Here is a 27,927-nt window from a genome sequence, read left to right as displayed (position 1 = left end):
TACACATCTGGAGAACGAGCTACACAAGCGTACAGAATGATTATTCAGTCACAGCGAGCTAGACAACAAACCATATGCCCTAAATCTGTCCTGACTACGAATATGGAAATATGTGCCGAATCAACGTGTATAAATACTAATATGACAGAAAGGAGAGAGCTGTGGGTTTACTGGGTATAAAGATATACATAAATGTGATGCCCTTCTCCATATTCATGCATAAGATCAGAGTGAAGTGGAAAACAACAGTACATCTGATGTACCCTGAATGAGGGGGAGTCATGGATATGAGTATAATAGACCGATGTTAGTCCGAGGTTTGCCTTCGGTTAGTTCATTGTGTTGACTGCTGTTGGCTGTGATAGCCTTGCTCATATCTCACTCTTAGCTCACTGAGAACCCTGTCCTGGGTGGGTGGTGAAGTACCTAAAGTCTTGATAGGTACCCTATAACTCAGGCCTGCTCATAGCCAATGTTCCCTCAAAACAAATGTGCCACTGAGCAATTTTCAGGTCTGCTGAGCGCAACTTCCGGCGTGCGTTTACTGTGAACCTTGAGGCTGTGTAGACGCTTTAAGTTAGTTTCAGACAGTGGTCAATTAGCCTACTGCGGCTATTTGAACATAATGTAGGCCTACCAGAGTTGCTTAACATCAAAAACAATGGAGAAAATGCATCCCATGAGATTTTAACATGGAAATGTCTCTTCTACCATTCAGCCTACAGTAGCAGTGTGGTGTTCAATGTAGGCCTACATACCATGAGACGAATCCAATTGTCCTTCAGACAAGGAGGTGACTGAAAAGGTTTGATGCAAGAAACCACTTTACAAAATAAAATGCAGCATTATTCCCATACCATTATTACTGAGAATCAGTACTTATGATACCCTCTGCCTATTTGCAACTTCGCTTATTCAGACCCGTTTCAAAATACAACATTGCCCTGTTAACACCAACAACAAAAAAGCTCTTTACCTGACTCGCTTTTCAAAGATGTCTAGAAATGCACACGTTTTATGCTCCCCCTGTAAGGAACAATCACTCCCCCATTGCTGACTACAAATGATCTATAACTGGGCTAATAACTCACTAACTAGCAAAGGATATGAACAAATGTGCACACGTCACTACATGTAGCTCTCACTTTGATCTCATAATAAACTACTCACGTCCGTTCACGCTGTACACATAGTCCAGTTTAAAGTGAATGGCACAGATCCATATATGGCAATGGTCCATTTTCATACACTGTAGGCCTACTGCGGCTCTGATTTGTTATGGCGCACCGGTCTGTGTAGAGTACGGGCCTGAGTCGTGCCTGTCAATGCAATAGAATCCTACTCCGATGTATTCTGCCTCCAAGAAAATCTCTTGCATAGTTACTTTTGTTTCTGTATGTTGCGTTGAAAGTGTCACAATTCCCAAAGTAAAGGGAAACATTGATAGTGTTAACTAGCGGGGAAAACTCTAAAAAGTCTAGGGAAGTTCAATCTCGTTCTTCTCTGCACAGGCTAATATTACTTCTGCGTGGCAGTCCCGGGGGAGCTGCACGGCCGCACATGCGCACAACTTCAAGGGAACATTGATCATAACAAGAAGAGGAGGGAACATGGGAAGGGAACATGTCTAACCTACAAGAAGAGGAGTTTTAAGAGACCTAGGTGCTATTGTCCTGCACACAGTACTACTGTACTGTGTTCCTCTCTTTCATCTACCTGTGACATTCCTGTTGGAGCCTTTACAAATGGATGTTTGTTCACGTTTGACTCTGCGACTCCGAGACACCCAGAGAGAAGGAGAGAGAGCAGAGAGCAACAAAGGAATGAGAGAGAGCAACAAAAAAAACAGAAAGGAGAGAGAAAACGAGAAAGCGAGCCAGAGCCGTGAATCATACCCCAGGAACACATCACGACTGAGATGATTGACAAGCAGCATCCTGAAGGGGAGTCATTGGGTTGGTTGCCATGGGGATTCAGTCTGGCCTCCTGACACACACTCTCCCCTGGGTTGCACTAATGAACACACACGTCCTGTTCCTCCACTGTTCCTCCAATGACCAGGCACTCAAAAGGGCTCATACCCTCCACCCTCGCCTTGTCTCCTCTGCTCATCTGATGGTGTGCGGAGAAGCACTGTTCACTGGCACGGTGACCTGACTGACGGCCTGGTGTGTACTTTACACCTTAGCCTTCCCTGTGAAGAGGGACTGGGGCTAAAAGTATATTTAGACCGAAGAATACCAGTTACACAGCATGAGAGAAAAAGTGCAAATTGGACTGGCCAGGGATTCAAGCTTTTCTAGATTGGTGTGTATGAAATAGACTGTAAATCAAATCATATGTCGAACAGGTTACAGTGAAATGCTTACTTACGAGCCCCTAACCAACAATGCAGTTGAAAAAAATACAGATAAGAATAAGAGATAAGAAATTAAAAGCAGCAGTAAAATAACAATAGCGAGACTATATACATGTACAAAATTAATGTGCAGCGGCACCAGGTTAGTTGAGGTAATATGTACATGAAGGTAGAGTTATTAAAGCGACTATGCACAGAACAACAGAAAGTAGCAGCGGTGTAAAAGAGGGGGGAGGGCAATTAGTCTGGGTAGCCATTTGATTAGGTGTTCAGGAGTCTTATGGCTAGGGGGTAGAAGCTGTTTAGAAGCCTCTTGGACCTAGACTTGGCGATCCGGTACCGCTTGCCATTAGGTAGCAAACAGTCTATAACTAGGGTGGCTGGAGTCTTTGACAATTTTGAGGACCTTCCTCTGACACCGCCTGGTATAGAGGTCCTGGATGGCAAGAAGCTTGGCCCCAGTGATGTACTACCCTCTGTAGTGCCTTGCGGTCGGAGGCCGAGCAGTTGCCATACCAGGCAGTGATGCAACCAGTCAGGATGCTCTCGATGGTGCAGCTGTAGAAACTTTTGACGATCTGAGGGCCCATGCCCAATCTTTTCAGTCTCCTGAGGAGGAATAGATGTTGTTGTGCCCTCTTCACTGTCTTGGTGTGCTTGGACCATGATAGTTTGTTGGTGATGTGAGCACCGAGGAACTTGAATCTCTCAACCTGCACCGCTCCAGCCCTGTTGCTGAGAATGGGGGCGTGCTTGGTCCTCTTTTTCCTGTAGTTCACAATCATCTCCTTTGTCTTGATCACGTTGAGGGAAAGGTTGTTGTCCTGGCACCACATGGCCAGGTCTCTGACTTCCTCCCTATAGGCTGTCTCGTCATTGTCGGTGATCAGGCCTACCACTGTTGTGTCATCGGCAAACGTAATGATGGAAATCTTATGTTTTATTACATACAGCCGGGAGGAACTATTGGATATAGTAACGTAACTTAGCAACGTCAACTTACCAACATTACGACCAGGAATACGACTTTCCCGGATTCTCTGTCTGGTCCACCACCCAGGACAATGGATCAGATCCCAGCCGGCGACCCAAAACAACGGCACCGCAGGAGGGGCAGAAGAAGCGGTCTTCTGGTCAGGCTCCGTAGACGGGCACATCGTGCACCGCTCCCGAGTTTACTACTCGCCAACGTCCAGTCTCTTGACAAGGTAGATGAAATCCGAGCAAGGGTTGCTTTCCAGAGAGACATCAGAGATTGTAACGTTCTTTGTTTCACAGAAACGTTACTCACTCGAGACACGCTATCGGAGTCGGTACAACCACCTGGTTTCTTCATGCAACGCGCCGACAGAAACAAACATCTCTCTGGTAAGAAGAAGGGCGGGGGGGGGGGGTATGCCTTATGATTAACGAGACGTGGTGTGATCATAACAACATACAGGAAATCAAGTCCTTTTGCTCACCTGACCTAGAAATCCTTACAATCAAATGTCGCCTTCATTATCTACCAAGATAATTCTCTTCGATTATAATCACATCCCCGTAGCTGGGGATTTTAACAAGGCTAATCTGAAAACAAGACACCCTAAATTTTATCAGCATATCGAATGCACTACCCGGGCGGAAAACATTTTGGATAATCTGACCGCGACTCCATTTTGTTGCTCCCAGCCTATAGACAGAAATGAAAACAGGAAACGCCCGCGCTCAGGTTTGTTCAGCGCTGGTCCGACCAATCGGATTCCACGCTTCAAGATTGCTTCGATCACGTGGACTGGGATAAGTTCCGCATAACGTCGGACAATAACATTGATGAATACGCTGATTCGGTGAGCGAGTTTATTAGCAAGTGCATCGGTGATGTACCCACATCAACTATTAAAACCTCCCCCAACCAGAAACCGTGGAACGATGGATTTTACCCTCCAAACTCGACAGACTCGTCAAAGGAATAAAATGATTCTGCCAGTCCGTGATGAGTAATCGGAGTCCTGATGTCCAGAAGTTAGTTTCGATCATTTTCGGCAACATTATGTACAATATAAGTACAAAAATGCAAATAAACAAACAAAAAACACAATCGGGTGGGGACACGTAAAACGTGAACAATGATTCAGTGGAAACAATGAGCAATGAGTTCACTAATTTGACCATTGTTAGATTAATTTGGAACAAATGTGTTTTCCCCGTGAAAGTCATCATCCTGCTACTATGGGTGAGAGGATATGTAGGTGAGAGCCTACCTGGTGTTCAACCTTCCCAAGTTCTCCCATGTCACCTACCACCTCCGCATTCTCCACTGGCTCCCAGTCGAGGCACGCATCAAATTCAAGACCCTGGGAGAACTTAATTGATGGAAAATGTACTGACTATGACTGATATGTGGTGAGATGAATGCAATGACTATAAGTAACTCTGGATAAGACTGTCGGCTAAATAACTCAAATGTAATAAATATAGACATGGTTCTGTTTCCTAGCCCTCTCTCATCTCATCCCCTCTCCGCTTCTCTCCTCTCCTCTCCTCTCCTCCTCTCCTCTTCTCTCCTTCTCCCCTCCTCTTCTCTCCTTCTCCCCTCTTCTCATCTCATCCCCTCTCCTCCTCTCCTCTTCTCTCCTCATCCCCTCTCCTCCTCTCCTCTGGTGTGTAAATCCGTTTGGACTTAGAGGGGCCTCTTCCCCGTGGAGCACCAATGACTCGTTACCCATGATAACACGGCAGGACCCCGGCAGACGACGAGATGCCGGAATTAAAAGCCTGCTTCCATGGCAACAGGCTCAGCAGCAAAGCGGCTGCGCCACGTCACCCCTGAACCCTGTCTTTATCTGGGGGCTGTGACAAGTGCTTTGAAGTGGAGCAAGAGACGGAGGGTAGGAAGAGAAGAAAAGAGAGAAGAAAAGAGAGAGAGAGGGAGAACGATAAAGCCACATTCTTTCAGGAGGCAGATGTAAGTTGGTTTTAGGAGCTGCTTGCCACATCTTCATGGTGTGAAAGGAGGAGACTGTGTGCCACTGGTGTGAGCTGACCCTTTATGCCCTCTGGGCTTTAATGACAAGGCCTTACAAAGGTAATGAAAGGGTCCAACATTCTCTCCTTCTTCTCTATCTATATCCCCCCTACTCCCTCACTTCTAGCCTGATCTCTCGAGTGAGCTTTACAGAAACCATGAGAAACCAAAATGGTGGTCTCACCAAACCATTACTCCCACTAGAATAGCCTCTCGGATTTCATTTTTCCTCTGCTCTTGATTAAGCACATTAAATATGTATGGGGATGGAAACACATGTAACAATGACTTTTAGGGGAGCCTGGTTTATGTCTAATGTATTCAGAGCACACAGTAAGACTTATATAAATGACTCAACTGCTGTGCTATTTCAGAAACCTCAATCCCAGTATTTCAGTCCTCTCAGGCCAAAGCCTCATTGGTAATGTTGGTGAGAGGAGCCAAAATAAATGTCTGCTGCAGCTTGTTTTCTTTGTGTGTGTGTGTGTGTGTGTGTGTGTGTGTGTGTGTGTGTGTGTGTGTGTGTGTGTGTGTGTGTGTGTGTGTGTGTGTGTGTGTGTGTGTGTGTGTGTGTGTGTATATATATATATGCGTCTGTGTATGTTTAACTATACTAGTGGGGACCAGAAGTCCAACTTGGGGACATTTTGTTAGTCCCCACAAGCTGTAGGGGGATGAGGGTTAGGGTTAGAATTAGGAGCTAGGGTTAGTTTTAGAATTAGGAGCTAGGGTTAGTTTTAGGGTTAAGGTTTGGAGCTAGGGTTAGTTTTAGGGTTAGGAACTAGGTTTAGGGTTACGGTTAGGTTTTCGGGTTAAGGTCAGGGTTAGGGTTAAGGTCAGGGTTAGGGTTAAGGTCAGGGTTAGGATCAGGGGTTAGGGAAAATGGGACTGAACTGTATGTCTCCACAAGGTTAGTTTGTGTGTGTGTGTGTTGAGTAGTTAGAGTGGGAGTGTGTGTTTGTTCCAATATCTATCGGTACATCAGACATCAATGTGTAGCATCAGGGCTAGCTGTGTAAAGGGTCTGTGAGGCCTGAAGGATTATTCATCCTCTGTCTCAACCCATCCCCTGGAGGAACACACTGTGTTTGTGTACTGTGTGCTGGGGGTGTTCATCTTTTTCTGCTGTATCACCACAGTGGGCAGAAAGTATGCTGTATCACCACAGTGGGCAGAAAGTATGCTGCATCACCACAGTGGGCAGAAAGTATGCTGCATCACCACAGTGGGCAGAAAGTATGCTATATCACCACAGTGGCCAGAAAGTATGCTGCATCACCACAGTGGCCAGAAAGTATGCTGCATCACCACAGTGGGCAGAAAGTATGCTGCATCACCACAGTGGGCAGAAAGTATGCTGCATCACCACAGTGGGCAGAAAGTATGCTGCATCACCACAGTGGGCAGAAAGTATGCTGCATCACCACAGTGGGCAGAAAGTATGCTGCATCACCACAGTGGGCAGAAAGTATGCTGCATCACCACAGTGGGCAGAAAGTATGCTGCATCACCACAGTGGGCAGAAAGTATGCTGCATCACCACAGTGGGCAGAAAGTATGCTGTATCACCACAGTGGGCAGAAAGTATGCTGCATCACCACAGTGGGCAGAAAGTATGCTGTATCACCACAGTGGGCAGAAAGTATGCTGCATCACCACAGTGGGCAGAAAGTATGCTGCACCACCACAGTGGGCAGAAAGTATGCTGCATCACCACAGTGGGCAGAAAGTATGCTGCATCACCACAGTGGGCAGAAAGTATGCTGCATCACCACAGTGGGCAGAAAGTATGCTGCATCACCACAGTGGGCAGAAAGTATGCTGCATCACCACAGTGGGCAGAAAGTATGCTGCATCACCACAGTGGGCAGAAAGTATGCTGCATCACCACAGTGGGCAGAAAGTATGCTGTATCACCACAGTGGGCAGAAAGTATGCTGCATCACCACAGTGGGCAGAAAGTATGCTGTATCACCACAGTGGGCAGAAAGTATGCTGCATCACCACAGTGGGCAGAAAGTATGCTGTATCACCACAGTGGGCAGAAAGTATGCTGCATCACCACAGTGGGCAGAAAGTATGCTGCACCACCACAGTGGGCAGAAAGTATGCTGTATCACCACAATGGGCAGAAAGTATGCTGTATCACAGTGGGCAGAAAGTATGCTGCATCACCACAGTGGGCAGAAAGTATGCTGTATCACCACAATGGGCAGAAAGTATGCTGTATCACAGTGGGCAGAAAGTATGCTGTATCACAGTGGGCAGAAAGTATGCTGTATCACATTGGGCAGAAAGTATACTGTATCACCACAGTGGGCAGAAAGTATGCTGTATCACAGTGGGCAGAAAGTATGCTGCACCACCACAGTGGGCAGAAAGTATGCTGTATCACCACAATGGGCAGAAAGTATGCTGTATCACAGTGGGCAGAAAGTATGCTGTATCACAGTGGGCAGAAAGTATGCTGTATCACCACAGTGGGCAGAAAGTATGCTGTATCACAGTGGGCAGAAAGTATGCTGTATCACCACAGTGGGCAGAAAGTATGCTGCATCACCACAATGGGCAGAAAGTATGCTGCACCACCACAGTGGGCAGAAAGTATGCTGTATCACAGTGGGCAGAAAGTATGCTGCACCACCACAGTGGGCAGAAAGTATGCTGCATCACCACAATGGGCAGAAAGTATGCTGCACCACCACAGTGGGCAGAAAGTATGCTGTATCACAGTGGGCAGAAAGTATGCTGTATCACAGTGGGCAGAAAGTATGCTGTATCACAGTGGCCATAATCTGGAATAGGACGTCATAATGACGGCATATTCTGGTTTGAAACAGTTTCTTGCTGTAGAGGAATCATTATAACTTGTTATCTTGTGCCAATGCAGATTATTTTGGCTACTGCAGGTCAGCATCAAAGGATTGATGATGTCAGCTCTTTTAAACCACCAAAACACATCAAAAGTGGTGCTTTTAAACCACTCATATACCAGTATTTTGTATTCACAATACATTTTCATATTTTCAGGAGTATGTGCTTCAATATTACATAAATCCAATAATTGGAAAAGGACATAAAAATGGGAGCAGATTAATATTGTAAAAGGTCAACAATGTGGTGCATACAGTAGATGCCATTATGGATTAAATTTTGATAATCCCCTTTAAAACAGCACCAGAGTAGATAGAAATGGTTGTCCTCAGAAAACATGAATAATTCAATAGTAATACTACTGTGATTTTGACATACATTGCCAATAAACTGACTACCTGAAATTGCATCATCAGCTGTCATGTTCAATCCAATACAGTAATGAAGGACCACAAAAAATACAAAAGCTGCTCCCAGCATCCAAGGTCCATACCAGGTCAAACTGTGTGTGTGTGTGTGTGTGTGTGTGTGTGTGTGTGTGTGTGTGTGTGTGTGTGTGTGTGTGTGTGTGTGTGTGTGTGTGTGTGTGTGTGTGTGTGTGTGTGTGTGTGTGTGTGTGTGTGTGTGTGTATGTGTGTGTGTGCGGGAGTACAGTATTATGTTTTGATTTCATTCGAATATGTGATGTGAATCCTCGCGTAGCACCATCTACAGTACGCCTGGAAAATAAAGCTGAGTCCATGAGAATCCATCTAAGTGATTTAGCATAGTGCTGTAAGACATGGGCAGAATGGGCACATTAGGCCACCGCCTCTCTACCTGGCATTGACTGCCTGCCTGCCTCACCCTCTCTGCCCTGGCCTGGGCATAGCCCTCTAGTAAAAGAGCCACGGAGACAACTGACAACCCACTGGATCCAAACCCAACAACCCTCAACAGCTCTTCTCTCTCTCCCTCCCTCCCTCTCTGTCTCCCTGTGGCTGGAATACGACAGCTCTTCTCTCTCTCCCTCCCTCTCTGTCTCTCTGTGGCTGGAATACAACAGCTCTTCTCTCTCTCCCTCTCTGTCTCCCTGTGGCTGGAATACAACAGCCCTTCTCTCTCTCCCTCTCTGTCTCCCTGTGGCTGGAATACAACAGCTCTTCTCTCTCTCCCTCTCTGTCTCCCTGTGGCTGGAATACAACAGCTCTTCTCCCTCTCCCTCTCTGTCTCCCTGTGGCTGGAATACAACAGCTCTTCTCTCTCTCCCTCTCTGTCTCCCTGTGGCTGGAATACAACAGCTCTTCTCTCTCTCCATGGCTGGAATACAACAGCTCTTCTCTCTCTCCCTCTCTGTCTCCCTGTGGCTGGAATACAACAGCTCTTCTCTCTCTCCATGGCTGGAATACAACAGCTCTTCTCTCTCTCCATGGCTGGAATACAAGAGCTCTTCTCTCTCTTCCTCTCTGTCTCCCTGTGGCTGGAATACAACAGCTCTTCTCTCTCTCCATCTCTGTCTCCCTGTGGCTGGAATACGACAGCTCTTCTCTCTCCCTCCCTCTCTGTCTCCATGTGGCTGGAATACGACAGCTCTTCTCTCTCTCTGTCTCCCTGTGGCTGGAATACGACAGCTCCTCTCCCTCCCTCTCTGTCTCCCTGTGGCTGGAATACAAGAGCCCTTCTCTCTCTTCCTCTCTTTCTCCCTGTGGCTGGAATACGACAGCTCTTCTCTCGCTCTGTCTCCCTGTGGCTGGAATACGACAGCTCTTCTCTCCCTCCCTCTCTGTCTCCCTGTGGCTGGAATACAAGAGCTCTTCTCTCTCTTCCTCTCTTTCTCCCTGTGGCTGGAATACGACAGCTCTTCTCTCTCCCTCCCTCTCTGTCTCCCTGTGGCTGGAATACGACAGCTCTTCTCTCTCTCCCTCCCTCTCTGTCTCCCTGTGGCTGGAATACAACAGCTCTTGCCTCTGCAGTGACTCTGCTACATATTTCTGCAGATGCATATGCAACCACAGACTTGGGCCCATCTGTTTTTCCCTAGCCGGGTTCCTAAAGCGTTTCTGTGAGAAAATGCCTGACAAACAGAGAGAGAGAGAGAGAGAGAGAGAGAGAGAGAGAGAGAGAGAGAGAGAGAGAGGAAAAAGGCTCTCGGGATCAGTTCGGGTCTATTTTCTCTTTCAACAGCTGTGTTGTGTTTTACTTCAGAAAATAAGAAAAATAAGGGTAATGGACTGGTGTCTTTATTTAAGTGAGGTAAGCAAGTGTGTGAATAATTAATGACGCTGGACACCTGCCTAGGCTTCCACTTCAATAAAGTTTCCCCTCCATTTTTATTCCATACAATCTGTCATTCCATTCAGACTTCAGGCACCTTTGTTGATGATGGCAGTGATATCATTGATTCTTTCTGCTCCGTCACAGGTGTGTCATCAGAACGAATTATCCCACTGAGCCAATCAGAGCGAAGAAGCTTGATTGGAATCACGCTGACACAAACAGTTGGAATCACCGATAGAAAAAAAAGCCTATTAGAAGAAGTAAGAAGTAGAGTTTCCAAGAGTTTTGGCCCAAACTTTTCTCTCCGTTTAGTTTTGTCAGCACTTCTCACCGAGGATAAAGGCAATGAAGTCCCACTCACTTAACTCAGCTTTTCCAGGTCAGTCGCAGGCCTTTTCAGAGTTCAGACCTGAGAAGAACTCATTCCAAAGGATACTTATTCTCTCTGGCTCAATCTCTCTCTCTCTGGCTCAATCTCTCTCTCTCTGGCTCAATCTCTCTCTCTCCGGCTCAATCTCTCTCTCTCTGGCTCAATCTCTCTCTCTCTCTCTCTCTCTGGCTCTCTCTCAATTCAATTCAATTCAACTTCCTTTATAAGCATGATGTAACAATGTACATATTTCCAAAGCTTACTTTGGATATTTACAATATTAAGATAATAAGAATCTAAATTGTCAACAGGACAACAGTAACAACAATAACCAAAGGTCAAAATAACCACATATTTAACAATAAGCATAGAGGACATGTGCAGGTGGGTTGGTCTGTCAGACACTGTCCCTCAACTTATAGCAGGCAGCAATGTAGTGCGTTGCCAACCCACAGCTCTCTGCGTCCTCCCCCAACAGGACGGCTAGCCTACTCTCATCAGAGAGGTCTTTGAAACCTTAAATAAGGGTTTCAAATTTGGGGAAACTACACAATCTAATTGTTTTATATCTTTGACATTTTGTCAGGAAATGCAGCTCTGTCTCAGGTTCTGCTGTGGTGTAGTGGTTGCACAGCCTTTCCTCTACAGGGAGCCAGGTTTTCCTGTGTCACCCTTCTCAATGGCAAGGCTGTGCTCACTGAGCTTGTACTTTGTCAAGGTTTTTCTATGGTTTTGATGAGTAACCATGGTCAAATAGTTAGCCACGGTGTACTGTCGATTTAGGGCCAGACAGCACTGCATTTTGCTCTGTGCTTATGTTTCCCAATAAGCAATGGAGTTTGGTTTTGATTGTGTTGTAATTAGTTTTATTCTGATTGATTGGATGTTCTGGTCCTGATGCTTCAGTTTGTTAGTAGAACAGGTTGGAACATTTCACTCTCCCACTCTCTCACTCTCGGTCCCTGTAATCTATAACGAAGGCCTTTGAATTCACCACCACACGTTTCCCCTCCCTTAGTCCCATTGTGATGACATGCCAACCATTGCCCAATTTATTTAAGTAAGACATCCTGAAAGGTATGCATATCTGAGACAGAAACAACTTCATCTCAAATCTACCAGGCCACTTAAAAGATACACCCTCTTAAGAATCTAACAATTACTATTAATACATGCTATATTCAAATAAGCCTCCAGGAATGTGGTTCATGGTATCAGCCATAACACATTAGGAAGCATCGCGAACACAGGGTGAGGAAGGAGCTCTGAGACTAAACTTAGCCAAACCAATTGATTGGGCTAATCTTCCCTGCAGGAAGTGCACTTGAAGGATTTCCTCTGACTGAATAGGTGGGTAAAAAAAAGGGACACAATGAGGCCGGAAACCAATTTGTTGTTGTAAGAGTTATACGTCTTATTGGTTTGTCATATTGCTGCGGCAGAGCCAGCTCTATACGTTAAGATCAGCAGAAAGGAGCTGGAGTTGCCATCTGTTAGGGAGGAGTAGAGACCTGGTTAAGAAGTGAGGCCACAGTGTAGCTGACATTATGGGGCCACAGCTTTAGGCTCTTACTGCTTACTGTAGCTCCAGAGACACAACTAAGTTCTGCATGTTCAGGGTTTACTTGGTGAGTGCCTGTAAACCAGCGAAGGTTACTTACTTTACTTCATTCATATGAAGACAAAATACCAGTAAATCACTGATCCTTTTAGCCATAACCTTTAACCCTTACCTCAGCTGCAGGGATCCCTTCTGGTGGGCGGCACTGAAGAAGAACTTCCTGTTCCAGAGACACTTCCTTTCCCAGGGGCTCCTGGTCAAACGTCTTCCTGAGATCTGGAGGACAAAAATGGCAACCAACCATAAATAAACATTAACATATCCCTCACGTTCTACACATGATGTATGTAATAATGAGGATGCTGAATTATTTCACTGATGTCTTTTGATTAAAAAAAGACTTAGAAGGTTTTAGACTGTTGTTCTCAGTGTGCAGCTAGCAAATACAGTACTGCATAGGGCCAATAGAGCAGTTTCTGTGAGAAATAAAGCTTGACTTCTCTTTCTCTCTTTCTGTCCTCTCATTCCACCTCTGAAGAATCAGAGGTGGATGGCAGGGAGCTGCTGAGAAAGGGATCACTCTCCCTCCTCTAATAAAAAGCCACTAGTTCTCCAGTGTGTGAGCCTGATGGAGTAGGGCAGGACCGGGACCGGGGGGGCGTCATGCTACACTGGAACCCAAAGCTCATTAGATATATATCACCACCTGCTGGGATACGGTCTGGCAGAGGAGCTGCAGAAATAATATGGTGACGAGAAGGGAGAGAGAGCGGGAGGGAGCGAAAGAGAGAGAGAGAGAAAGAGAGAGGGAGCGAAAGAGAGGGGGAGAGAGGGGGGGGAGAAAGGGGGGAGTGAGAGAGAGGGGGAGTGAGAGAGGGAGAGAGAGGGGGAGTGAGAGAGAGAGAGGGAGAGAGAGGGGGAGAGAGAGAGGGAGAGAGAGGGAGAGCCGAGAGGGTTAGGGGGAGAGAGATTTGGAGAGAGAGAGAGAGAGAGAGAGAGAGGGAGAGGAGGAGAGAGAGGAGAGAGCGAGCGAGAGAGAAGGGAGTGAGAGAGAGAAGGGGGAGTGAGAGAGAGAGAGGGAGAGGGGCATAGAGGGAGAGAGATTTGGAGAGAGTGAAGGGGAGAGAGAGAGTGAGAGAGAGAGAGACTGGGCTTGAGGTAGATTGTGTAAGAGGAGGACAGGGGGAAGGGAGCTGTAGCGCTACAATTGCTAGAGAACAGACTCAGTGGAGTATTAAGTACACACTCGTACTCCCAAACTCCAGTGACAGCACTTTCCACAGCCTGCAATGTCCCTATTCTGCTTATCATTTTAACTGTCTGACACAGGAGCCCATTTAATCAAACCCAGTAACCACATTTAATGAATAGTCTAGAATAACATTGTTCCTGTTGCAAAAAAAACATGCTTCAGTTAATGTTGTAGTGTTTCTTTTTCTTTAAATCTGTAAACATTTTGTTGAGTACCGTGTGTGAATTTAAATGTACAGGCAGCTCGGTGAGACATTTTTTTGGACACCAAGTTGTAGCCCATAGTGTCAAAGAGCACACACACACACACACACACACACACACACACACACACACACACACACACACACACACACACACACACACACACACACACACACACGCACACACAAGTAACTCCCTGCCAGTGTGTAATCCCTGAGAATGGGCTGGAGGAGCTCACATGAAGCCAACTCTTGGCTATCACTGTTAAACCAAGCATGGACCAGCCCTGCTTACAAAGCAAAGGAAGCCCAGAGCTGAAAGGGAAAGCCAAGCTGGAAATCCCATATGCTCTGAAAGTACACTGTGTCTCTAGAAGTCAAGGGTTTCCTGTGGAGTTTCAACCCCTCAGCCACCCTCAGGGCAAAACCAAGACGAAAAGCATATTTGTGCATTGTGAATGGAGATATACATCAAACTCTCTTTATGTCAGTTTGTGAATAATGTAAATTAAATGGTATTCAGGTATTTCTGCTGTAGGGCCAGATGAGCCATGCCATCAGAGTGACGTGGTGAGGTTGGACCCAGGTGCAGAGAAGAGACCAGATGAGGAATTTACTGAGAAACAGAAGCCGCAGGATCACAGTACACTTGAAGAAGAAAAATCACAGCCTGAAAAGCTCACTCAGGAAACGAACGCACACGGTAAACAATTCAAGCTTCTGTAAAGGACCACAGAACCCTCATTCCACTGTGAAAGGACCGCCCCTGCTCCGGTGTACGAGGCGTCCTCCTCCACCACAAAGGGACGAGTCGGATCAGGGTGAACGAGGATGGGTCCAGAGGTGAAACGTCCCTTGAGCTCCATGAATGCCCTGTCAGCCTCAGGGGTCCAGCAAAAATGGGTCTGGGACTTGCGGGTAAGGACCGCGAGAGGCACTGCCACCGCACCAAAGTTGCGTATAAAACGTCGGTAAAAATTGACAAACCCGAGGGACCGCTGGACCTGCTTGAGTGAGGTTGGACGGGGCCAGCCGGCAACCGCCTCAATCTTTACGGGGTCTATATGGATTCCTGCAGTAGAGATAATGTGACCCAGGAAGCAAACCTGGGATACGTGGAACTCACACTTCTCTATCTTGGCGTATAGTTGACTCTGCAGGAGGCGTCTCAGGACTTCGCGGACGTGCAGTACTGTATGTCTTCCGGATGGGTCTTGGAGAAGATCAAGATGTCATTGAGGTAAACAAAGATGAACCGATTCAACATGTCCCTCAGGGTGTAATTGACCAATCCTTAAAAGACTTCCGGTGAGTTAGATAAGGGTATGACCAAATATTCATAGTAGCCACTAGGGGTGTTAAAGGCAATCCTCCACTCATCTCCCTCCCTGATTCTCACCAGATTGTAAGCATTGTGGATGTCCAGTTTGGTTAAGAATTGGGCCCCTTGGACCTACTCCAATGTGGAGGACATCAAGGGTAGGGGGTAATGATTCCTGATCGTAATCTGGTTCAGCCCTCTGTAATCGATGCAGGGATGCAGGCCTCCATCCTTCTTACCTACGAAGAAGAATCCTGCACCACCCGGCGATGTAGAGGGACGAATGAAACCTGCCTCCAGCGACTCCCGGATGTAATTGTCCATGACTGCTGCTTCAGGGGTTTGAGAGGGAGTACAGACAACCCTGGGGAGGTGTGGTGCTGGGTAGGAGTTTTATGGCACAGCCGTAAGGACGATGATGGGGAAGGGTGGCGTCTGCCTCTTACTGAAGGCCTCCCAGAGGTCGAAGTATTCGGGAGGGAGAGCAGAAAAGTATTGGTCTTCAAGGGGTTGCAGGATGACACGGCGAGGCATTTAGTCTGGCAGTCCTTACCCCAGTCTAGTAGGTGTCCCATGGACCAGGAAACTAGTGGGGTTTGTAGCGCTAGCCAGGGGTACCCTAGGTTAAGGGGGTTCTTCGGGAGCAATGATCAACAGACAATTAAGAGTCTCAGAGTGGTTCACCCCAACATGCAGTAGAATGGGCTTGGTCTGATATTCCACCTGACCGGAGCCAATGGGTATCCATCGAGGGCTTGAATCTGTAGAGGGATGGTACATTTCACGCAGGGGATCTGTAACTCTCTGGCAAAGTCTTGATCAATGAAATACTCCGTGGCCCAGTCCACAAAGGCTTGAATCTGGTGCTGACGGTTGTCCCAGTGGAGGATTGTGGGTAGTAACAGGCAGTGACTGGGTAGCCCAGAGGTAACTGCACAGCTCATCAGGGCCTCCCCCTGTCCTGGCGAGCTCTGGCGTTTCCAGTCAGCTCTGGGCAGGTAGCATAGAGATGGCAGAGACCTCCGCAGTAGAGGCAGCAACCTTCACTCCTATGGGCTCAGACGGGTGCGAACCAGCTGCATGGGATACTCCATGCTGGGCTTGGTGGGCTTAGGGGGCTCATGAAACCGGAATGCTGGAGTGGTGTCAAAAGGGCGCTGTCTCACCCGTTCCAGGATGAGGTTGTCAATCCTAATTGCCAGCGTTATCAGGTCCTCTCCCAGTTCCCGAGTGGCCAGTTCCTCTTTGATGGTGTTAGACAGACCCTGGTGGAAATCGGTAACCAGTGCTGCTGTATTCCACCCACTCTTGGCGGCGAGGGTGTGGAACTCAATGGCGAAGTCAGCCACTGGTCTGGCCCCTTGGCTGGGTGGTCGAAGAAGTGAAGGCTACTATGAATCTGCAAGATGGTGGCTGCTGTTCCCACACCTCTGTTGCCCACGCCAGGACCTTGCCCGAGAGTAGAGAGATGATGTAGGCGATCATGGCCCGATCGGTATGGAACGAGGAGGACGGTAGCTCGAACACCAGAGAACACTGAGTGAGGAACCTCTTCCGGGTCTGCGTGATCTCTGCTGGGTCCATGTTGAGGCAAAAGCTTGCTGTGACGTGGTGAGGTTGGACCCAGGGGCAGAGAAGAGACCAGATGAGGAATCAGTGGTTCAGGATAAACATAATACTTTACTGAGAAACGGAAGCCGAAGGATCACAGTACACTTTAAAAAATAACAAACACTAAGTCTCGAAAACTCACTCAGGTAATGAACCCACACGGTAAACAATTCAAGCTTCTCCAAAGGACCACAGAAAACACATATATTTTAACAAGGACATCTAGGAGTGGCTCCAGCTGCGGAGCCATGAAGACCACCACGTAATTGTTTGAAGTCTCAAACAATCCCCGGATCCAGGATGTCCAGGGCAGGCACCCACGTCCGCTCCTCGGGACCCTAGCCCTCCCAGTCCACCAGGTACGGTAGGGTCCCTCGAACCCGACGAGCATCCAACAGATGCCGGACCGTGTCTCTAGAGCTGTCTCTGCCACCCTCTGATGCCAGAAGGAACCATGATAATCAGTGAGCTAGTGGACAGACATAGTGGGTACTGGAAATAAGGACTGTAAAATTGACAGATTTACAACAGAATATTGACTTCAGAAAGTCATAGACAGAGAGTCAAGGATAGTCAATGTGGTTGTGATGTTGTGAGAGAGACCTATACTAATTTCTTTGGGTCAGAACTACTCTAAGCACCTCTCAGTATCCATGGAAACCATCCGTTGGGGTAGTTAAGGGTTCCGCCAACTTTTGTCGACAGATTCTGGAAGGACATAACATAGGGCTGTTACAGACATCTTGTGCGAACGTAAATTGACGATTTATGGTTTTAGATGGCTTTAGCATTTTGTTTTTTGGATTCTGAAAGGAGATCTGCTGACACGCAGATAAAGAAAATGTAAAGCATCGACAGATGGATAGTGAAACGTCTTTTATGGAAGTAACCACAAAATGTTCCTCCCAGCTGGTTCAGAAATGGTCTCCTCATCACCATTGTAATTTGAGCAAAATAGAAACCACAAAGTGGAAAAGAGTGGATTTGATGCCTACATCCACACTATGTGACTGCTCCCCACTGGCATGTCTGAAACTGCTGCTGAAACTGAGAGAGAGCGAGAGAGAGAGAGAGAGAGAGAGAGAATGCATTGGTTTGAGTGCTATCAAACCAATGCTATTAAAGAGTTGTGATGTTGGGCAGCAGGCTGGCAGGCCGGCATACTGTCAGACTGAAGGAGAGAGGAATGCCAGGAGAAGAATCACTCAGAAAGCCTCTGAAATGCCAATACTATAGTACAGCCATTGGCAGAGTTTGAATACAGAACTATGTAGACAATGGGGACTATTTTAAGGTGGCTGAGCATTTAACAACTCTTCAGTCATTCTCTGTGGTGTAAGTCTGTCCGGCAGACATTTGGAACTATTACAGAAGAAGTCTCAATTCCATGACATAAATATAACTCTCTGAGTCACACAGTAGCCAGCCTGCTCTGGGATTTTAAGGTTATAAATGTTAATTATCTTTCTAGTCCGTACATAGTCTGTTCACCCATTTGATATCGAGTCCAAATGCCTCTTCCCAAAGCTGGACTTCAGCTGGTATCAGTTAGAGGACTATCAAAAGAGAGAGAAGTCCAACTGGAATTGAAACAGTTTATTGATCATCTCACCACTCGACATCCCCTGCTGGAGGAGAAGAGCTTAACTCTGAGATGTTCTCATAACAAAATACATGAGCACCAGACTTTAGCCAAAACCCCGCTGTACACCATAACAGCCGGATCAGCACCAGGGACCAAATAGCCCTGAAACACAAATACTAGGAGAACCCAAGTTCCATTTCAACCTCATGTCTGTCTGAGCATATGGTGCATTTCATGCTGAAATGGAAAGTTTGCATTGAAAGCAATTTCCGTAAAGATTAAGTATGAAATTAAAAGATTGGATTGTGCGTATAAGATTGAGGGAAACGTATTCAGATGTACAGTAGCTTTGGGGGATTTCGTCAGTATGCTGTTTTTTTATCAGAGAGAGAGAGAGAGAGAGAGAAGTGTGTGTGAGAGAGAAATGGAGGAACAGAGAGTGAAATGAGTAGCTCCTGAGTGATATTTATGAACCGTGTCTCCTTCCTCTCTGTTCTCCTCCTCCTCCTCCTCCTCCTCTCCCAGGCGCAGGCGATGTGGAGCTGGGTGAGCAGCAGGGTATAAGGCTGAGTAGACATTCCTGTGGGAGTCACACCATTCCCTGTTACACCACAGAAATACCTCTGCCTCCCCAGGCCTCCCTACAGGCCCCAGCTACCACCACATTTGACTGCCATTATGCTAAGTGCATGGTGTTTGGCTTCTTGTCCTGCGAAATTACAGAAGTCTCACAGTTATGGGTTATTTCGACGCATTCTCTCCCTCACTTAATAAACATATAAACCCTGATGCAGATGTAAACTAGAGGACTGGCGACCAGAGAGAATTACCAAGGTGAAACTTAATTAGATGAATGTGAGCTTTACTAGTTTTGTGAAAAATAACAACGCCACAAACACATACAATTTCAGCTCCTAGGTTCAGTATAACGGGTTTAATTACCTAGGTCAATTGAAGGACATTTTTTGTTGTTTTTTCTGAGAAGTCATTCATTACATTTGCTTGTGTACCCATTTCAGCGTCGCTATGGTGTTTAAGGACGCTATCGAAATACCTCAAGAATGGTGGCAAGTCATTCTGAGGTCGCAACAAGTACAGAATGTCACAGTAAAGTTGCATAGGAATAAACCACCAGGTAGAACTATAAGCATCCCCTGACCTGTCGGTCAGGTCACAGGTATCTAGAGTAACCATGGAGAGGAAAGTGGAGTCAGGTAAATCACTGGCCAATGAGAATCCATGTCATTTTAGCAGAAGGGAAACGTGGGCTGCAATAAATCACAATAACACACACCCAAACAGTCACGAACGTACCACAAATCACAGTGGGGGGGGAAACTCCGGGTCCACAGAGGACCGCCTTTATGACACCACCCGCCTCACAGTGTTAACATTGATCACATTGATCACTAGCCCCCCCCACCACCACCACCCAACCACCACCACCTGAATTTATCAGCTCTGAGTGTTACTTAGCCCCTGATTAAACCATCTGTTTGAGGGAGGGGAGGGAGGGGGACAGGGGGGGGGGGACTAGTCCAGAGTTTCCATTAGTCTCCAGAGGGACTGTGGCTATCTATGGCTTGGGTCTGCCAGGAAGCCCAGGAGAGAGAGGAGCTACAGTAATCCATTCAGGACAATCTAATAGCGGGGCAAGAGGGATCCATTCTGATAGCAGAGCAAGAGGGATCCATTCTAATAGCAGAGGAAGAGGGATCCATTCTAATAGCAGGGGAAGAAGGATCCATTCTAATAGCAGAGCAAGAGGGATCCATTCTAATAGCAGGGGAAGAAGGATCCATTCTGATAGCAGAGGAAGAAGGATCCATTCTAATAGCAGGGGAAGAAGGATCCATTCTGATAGCAGAGGAAGAAGGATCCATTCTAATAGCAGAGGAAGAGGGATCCATTCTGATAGCAGAGCAAGAGGGATCCATTCTAATAGCAGAGGAAGAGGGATCCATTCTAATAGCAGAGGAAGAAGGATCCATTCTAATAGCAGAGCAAGAGGGATCCATTCTGATAGCAGAGCAAGAGGGATCCATTCTGATAGCAGAGGAAGAAGGATCCATTCTAATAGCAGAACAAGAGGGATCCATTCTAATAGCAGAGGAAGAGGGATCCATTCTGATAGCAGAGGAAGAAGGATCCATTCTAATAGCAGAGGAAGAGGGATCCATTCTAATAGCAGAGGAAGAAGGATCCATTCTAATAGCAGAGGAAGAGGGATCCATTCTAATAGCAGAGGAAGAAGGATCCATTCTAATAGCAGAGGAAGACGGATCCATTCTAATAGCAGAGGAAGAAGGATCCATTCTAATAGCAGAGGAAGAGGGATCCATTCTAATACCAGAGCAAGAGGGATCCATTCTAATAGCAGAGCAAGAGGGATCCATTCTAATAGCAGAACAAGAAGGATCCATTCTAATAGCAGAACAAGAGGGATCCATTCTAATAGCAGAACAAGAGGGATCCATTCTAATAGCAGAGGAAGAGGGATCCATTCTAATAGCAGAGGAAGAGGGATCTATTCTAATAGCAGAACAAGAGGGATCCATTCTAATAGCAGAGGAAGAAGGATCCATTCTAATAGCAGAGGAAGAGGGATCCATTCTAACAGCAGAGGAAGAGGGATCCATTCTAATAGCAGAGGAAGAGGGATCCATTCTAATAGCAGAGGAAGAGGGATCCATTCTAATAGCAGAGGAAGAAGGATCCATTCTAATAGCAGAGGAAGAGGGATCCATTCTAATAGCAGAACAAGAGGGATCCATTCTAATAGCAGAGCAAGAGGGATCCATTCTAATAGCAGAGGAAGAAGGATCCATTCTAATAGCAGAGCAAGAGGGATCCATTCTAATAGCAGAACAAGAGGGATCCATTCTAATAGCAGAGGAAGAAGGATCCATTTTAATAGCAGAGGAAGAAGGATCCATTCTAATAGCAGAGGAAGAGGGATCCATTCTAATAGCAGAGGAAGAAGGATCCATTCTAATAGCAGAGGAAGAAGGATCCATTCTAATAGCAGAGGAAGAGGGATCCATTCTAATAGCAGAGGAAGAAGGATCCATTCTAATAACAGAGGAAGATGGATCCATTCTAATAGCAGAGGAAGAAGGATCCATTCTAATAGCAGAGGAAGAAGGATCCATTCTAATAACAGAGGAAGATGGATCCATTCTAATAGCAGAGGAAGAAGGATCCATTCTAATAGCAGAGGAAGAGGGATCCATTCTAATAGCAGAGGAAGAAGGATCCATTCTAATAGCAGAGGAAGAGGGATCCATTCTAATAGCAGAGGAAGAAGGATCCATTCTAATAGCAGAGGAAGAAGGATCCATTCTAATAACAGAGGAAGATGGATCCATTCTAATAGCAGAGGAAGAAGGATCCATTCTAATAGCAGAGGAAGAAGGATCCATTCTAATAGCAGAACAAGAGGGATCCATTCTAATAGCAGAGGAAGAGGGATCCATTCTGATAGCAGAGGAAGAAGGATCCATTCTAATAGCAGAGGAAGAGGGATCCATTCTAATAGCAGAGGAAGAAGGATCCATTCTAATAGCAGAGGAAGAGGGATCCATTCTAATAGCAGAGGAAGAAGGATCCATTCTAATAGCAGAGGAAGACGGATCCATTCTAATAGCAGAGGAAGAAGGATCCATTCTAATAGCAGAGGAAGAGGGATCCATTCTAATACCAGAGCAAGAGGGATCCATTCTAATAGCAGAGCAAGAGGGATCCATTCTAATAGCAGAACAAGAAGGATCCATTCTAATAGCAGAACAAGAGGGATCCATTCTAATAGCAGAACAAGAGGGATCCATTCTAATAGCAGAGGAAGAGGGATCCATTCTAATAGCAGAGGAAGAGGGATCTATTCTAATAGCAGAACAAGAGGGATCCATTCTAATAGCAGAGGAAGAAGGATCCATTCTAATAGCAGAGGAAGAGGGATCCATTCTAACAGCAGAGGAAGAGGGATCCATTCTAATAGCAGAGGAAGAGGGATCCATTCTAATAGCAGAGGAAGAGGGATCCATTCTAATAGCAGAGGAAGAAGGATCCATTCTAATAGCAGAGGAAGAGGGATCCATTCTAATAGCAGAACAAGAGGGATCCATTCTAATAGCAGAGCAAGAGGGATCCATTCTAATAGCAGAGGAAGAAGGATCCATTCTAATAGCAGAGCAAGAGGGATCCATTCTAATAGCAGAACAAGAGGGATCCATTCTAATAGCAGAGGAAGAAGGATCCATTTTAATAGCAGAGGAAGAAGGATCCATTCTAATAGCAGAGGAAGAGGGATCCATTCTAATAGCAGAGGAAGAAGGATCCATTCTAATAGCAGAGGAAGAAGGATCCATTCTAATAGCAGAGGAAGAGGGATCCATTCTAATAGCAGAGGAAGAAGGATCCATTCTAATAACAGAGGAAGATGGATCCATTCTAATAGCAGAGGAAGAAGGATCCATTCTAATAGCAGAGGAAGAAGGATCCATTCTAATAACAGAGGAAGATGGATCCATTCTAATAGCAGAGGAAGAAGGATCCATTCTAATAGCAGAGGAAGAGGGATCCATTCTAATAGCAGAGGAAGAAGGATCCATTCTAATAGCAGAGGAAGAGGGATCCATTCTAATAGCAGAGGAAGAAGGATCCATTCTAATAGCAGAGGAAGAAGGATCCATTCTAATAACAGAGGAAGATGGATCCATTCTAATAGCAGAGGAAGAAGGATCCATTCTAATAGCAGAGGAAGAGGGATCCATTCTAATAGCAGAGCAAGAGGGATCCATTCTAATAGCAGAGGAAGAAGGATCCATTCTAATAGCAGAGGAAGAAGGATCCATTCTGATTTGAGGGAAAGGTTAGCCCTGGCAGGCTGCTGATCATGGCTGATTATGTGGAGGTGGAGGCATTGGCGGACTTACCATTAGGCAGAAGAGGCAATTGCCTCAGGCCTCACATCATCAAGGGGCCTCGTGAGCTGGGCATTAACTTTGTTTTGCTCCATTCGGGGTAAAATAAATAAATGAATACAAAAAAAATCCCCATCAAAATCCTACTGTTTAAGCTCGAGATATCTGTCGGCATGGGCTCAATGCACTGCATCTGCAGAGGGCAGAGCTACAGTACAGAGCTACAGGACAGGGCTACAGTACAGAGCTACAGTACAGAGCTACAGTACAGAGCTACAGTACAGAGCTCCAGTACAGTCAGTGGTGTTTGTCAGACTGTCTCGAAAATGGTTCTCTCATGAACACGTCTATAGTGTCCAAATGGTTTGGCCTGCAAAAGGAATATGACCCCTCTAAGGAAATGTGAGACTCTCACAAACACAAAGGTGTTCTCCATTTTTCTCCAGGACTCGTCTGAAAGTAACCCGGTACTGGCCCGAAAGATATATAGAAGTGAATCGGGAATTTGCACGTAAAAAGGTATACAGGTAATTCCATGGTAAAAAAATATTTGAGGTATTTTTCTGTTTTTCAATATATGTAGGTGCACTGTTGCACATACGACACTAATCTAGTGAGCACTATTGGAGCTGCGCCCCAAAAAACACCATTTGATTGGTTTGACGTGTAGCGAGATGTCACTGATTTACCTACTTAGCTATTTCTCTGCTGTGAACTTCCCCAGGCTTACCCGTATTAGGGAAGCCTGGATGTCGACGAGGCTAGCTTACAAGAAACTCAGACTGGCCCCTGCAGGGGGCCTCCAAATCACTAAGTCCACCCATAGGTGGAGCTGAAGGTGGAAGTAGAGGTGGAGGTGGAACAGCTAATGATGTAGAGGTAGAGGTGGAGAGCAGCGGGGGAACTCTGTGGAGAGACTGCAGGGGACTACTCCATCAGTCAGTGGCTGGCCTGGCCTGGCATACCAACACAGGTAGCCTACGGCTAAAGTAAGGTGGAAGACAGAGCTGGTAAGATGAGAGCAACTGAACTGGCCTTGAAGCTATGTGCAATGGGCCCAGGCTTGTGACTTTAGTAGGACTCTATAGGCAGTCTTAACTAATGAGTAGTAACAGAGGGACAAGCTCAGTTCTTTCTCAGAAACCTAGTTGTGTTGTTATCCTGACAGGGTCCCTGAAAGGCTTTAGTTTGCGGGCCCTCTGACACCCGTCACAATGGACATCGAAGCACTAAGTGTCCCCAATCTGGCTACCTACATTTAGTATGATATGTTACATTTCGTACAGTATGTATTAATTTGTGTATGTCCATCGCCCATTTTGTTATGAGTTCACATGATATGTTACGAATTGCAATTCATACAGTATGTTACGTATTTGCAATATGTATCATAAGTTGCAAATTTCTATTTGTTGTTGCTACCGTTAGCTAGGTGGCTAACGTTGGCTAGGTTAGGGGTGAAGATTTAGGTTAACGGGTTAAGGTTAGGGGAAAGGTTAGTAACATGCTAAGTAGTTGTAAAGTAGCTCAAAAGAAGTAGTTGCAAAGTTGCTAGTTAGCTAAAATGCTAAAGGTGTCCGTGATGAGATTTGTTATACGGCGTGATACGCCTACCCTTCCACCCCGAACTTCCCTCTTTCGTTTTTTCCTTAAGTAACCTTCTGTCTTATGTAACCATACCCAATGTAACATATCATACTAATTTGAGTGTCTTGGATTTACATTTACTATGTTACGTCTAGTCTATGAGACCAGGTTGGTGTCACTCTATTAAGGAAAAAGAAAGACTGGACACAACATAGGCGGAAGTCAGAAATGCATAGGGTTCTGAAGATTGAAGCCCTGTGGCTCAGAGAAGATAAAGCGGGGAAAGATGTAAAAAAGTAAATTGATCACTCAACAACCGAAAGACATACAAATACTCAGTTCTCTCTCTCTCTCTCTCTCTCTCTCTGCCTTAGAGTTTCCACTTCCCTTCATGTTTTGATTGCCACATCCTTCGGGTGAAATAAAAATGGTTTAAGCACGAGTGAAGAAATAAGCGTGTTGTTGCTGGAAGACTTGTTTATATTTGGTATACTTGCCAGTCAAATTACTAACATAAGAAAAGGGAATTTGAGGAACACCAACAAATAAACGGAAACGTTGGCAGAAACATGTATTTTATCCGTTCTACTTCGTGTATACAACCCTCCCTGTCTCTGTTTCTCTCCATTCATACAGCATGTGACTGGAGTTTATGGGTTGTTTTAAGGGCCATCAGTCGTGAGAGCCCTTTCTTGACTGCCTGTCAAACTGTTTCTGTTGTACATGCATGAGAATGTATCTGAGCTCTCAGCAACTGGTGACTTCTTTGACTGTCAGGACAAGGGATGGGGACAGGAAAGGGTCCCAGTATGGGGACAGAGTTGAGGGGTTACAAAGGGGATATGAGTGAAGGGGTGAAGGGGTGAAGGGGATATGGGTGAAGGGTGAAGGGGATAGGGGTGAAGGGGATAGGGGTGAAGGGGTGAAGGGGATATGGGTGAAGGGGTAAAGGGGTGAAGGGGTGAAGGGGATAGGGGTGAAGGGGATAGGGGTGAAGGGTACTTACAGGCGATGCGGACGTGGGCCTTGCGGCTCTTGGTGGTCCCTGCAGAGCTCCAGGCTACACACTGACACCAGAAGTCCTCTGGCCCAAACAACTCCTCCACTTGCTGCCTTGTGATCTCAATACTGGCTTCTCGCACCACCAAGCCTGTAGGAGGGGTGAGAGGGGGAGAGGGAGAGAGAGTCAGGACACCGGATCTACAGTATGCAGAGGTAGAGCCAACACTAGCCTTGGGTAGAGAGAGGGGACATTCAGAAGACGGAGCCAAAGCAATTTGAGGGAAATAATAGCTTAATCAAGTGAAATGAATGTTGCCCTCCCTGAGCATGGGCCTGAGAGGCGAGTGTGCCAGCAGCACAATCTAAAGCTTCATTAAGAGGTTGTCAATGGTAACCTTTCACACCTGGGAAAGGAAAAGAGAGGAAAGAAGAGGAAGACACTAATACCAGATCCAAACAGATACAGATGTACCAATTCAAAAGGCCACACACCACAACACCACTCCTCCATTTAATATTAATACAGTTAAATGATCCATTGCATCGCATCTCAAAATCAGTCCACTGTCAAGACGGCTGCTTCTGGCGGCTGTTTGGCAATGGTGAGTTGCAGTGGGATTGAGTTGTTCAGGTCCGGGGCTGTGCATGGGCCTGTGGGGGGAGGAAGCCTAGCAGTCTGATCAGCGTCATGGCTAACACAATCCTGTTTGCTAACTCCTCTGATTACTGCTCATCTGGGTGCCAGGGCCCAAACAAACAAATCAGCCCTGAAACAAACCCCTCTACCCACTGCACAGCTGCCCCTTCAGCTCAGATTACTGGGATAATGCTGTGTGTAGTGTGTGTGTGTGTGTGTGTGTGTGTGTGTGTGTGTGTGTGTGTGTGTGTGTGTGTGTGTGTGTGTGTGTGTGTGTGTGTGTGTGTGTGTGTGTGTGTGTGTGTGTGTGTGTGTGTGTGTGTGTGTGTGTGTGCGCGTGTGCGTGTGTGTGTGCGTGTGTGCGTGTGAGCGCGCGATCGCGCGTGTGTGTATAGCTGGAAGTGCCAGGCTGCTTGGCACTGAGTATTCATGGATGATTCTTTGGTTTCTCAGCCCCTCATCCTTTTATCTTCTAATGTATTACTGAGAGGATTAGACAGTATGGAGGTGGAGGATCTGACGGTTCTCTGACAGGAGAAACTTAGCAGCACAAACATTCAATACACACAGCAATCTATCTATAGACAGATAGAGAGGAGTCCTATGGCAACAGCCATACACCATAAATAACAAACAATGCAGTTGACAGTCTGCCGTATAAACTTTAGCTAACAGAACTATTGATCCACAGTGTTGGGGAGAGAGACAGAGAGAGAGACAAAGAGAGAGAGAGAGAGAGAGAGAGGGAGGGAGAGAGAAAATCTGAAGTCAAATTATTATTTGCTGATGATCTGGTGCTTCTGTCCCCAATCAACAAGGGCCTACAGCAGCACATAGATATTCTGCACAGATTCTGTCAGACCTGGTCCCCGACAGTAAATCTCAGTAAGACAAAAATAATGGTGTTCCAAAAAAGGTCCAGTTGCCAGGACCAAAAATAGAAATTCCATCTAGACACCGTTGCCCTAGAGCACACAAAAAACTATACCTACCTCGGCCTAAACAATCAACCCCACAGGTAACTTCCACAAAGCTGTGAACGATCTGAGAGACAAGGCAAGACGGGCCTTCTAAGCCATCAAAAGGAACATAAAATTCGACATACCTAAAAAATACTTGAATCAGTTATCGAACCCATTGCCCTTCATGGTTGTGAGGTCTGGGGTCCGCTCACAACCAAGAATTCACAAAATGGGACAAACACCAAATTGAGACAAATTTGGGGTATAATATCCTCTGTGTACAACGTAAAACCCCCCAAAAATGCAGGGCAGAATCAGGCCGATACCCATTAATGATCAAAATCCAGAAAAGAGCTGTTCAATTCTACAACCATCTAAAAGGAAGCGATTCCCAAACCTTCCATAATAAAGCCATCACC

The 27,927-nt window shown here is 46.2% G+C and overlaps 1 protein-coding gene across 1 annotated transcript in view; it reads right to left on the bottom strand.

The window, feature by feature from the left end:
- The window catches only part of unc5cb (unc-5 netrin receptor Cb), a 202,018-nt gene that overhangs the window by 52,566 nt on the left and 121,525 nt on the right, over positions 1–27,927 (bottom strand). Inside the window, 2 exon segments of the mRNA XM_064942411.1 lie at positions 12,600–12,703; positions 25,914–26,057. Coding sequence (XP_064798483.1) covers positions 12,600–12,703; positions 25,914–26,057 — 248 coding nt within the window.

The sequence above is a fragment of the Oncorhynchus masou genome, chromosome 28 (assembly GCF_036934945.1).
Source record: "Oncorhynchus masou masou isolate Uvic2021 chromosome 28, UVic_Omas_1.1, whole genome shotgun sequence".
Lineage (NCBI taxonomy): Eukaryota > Metazoa > Chordata > Actinopteri > Salmoniformes > Salmonidae > Oncorhynchus > Oncorhynchus masou.
This window is presented reverse-complemented; position numbering and strand designations above follow the sequence as displayed.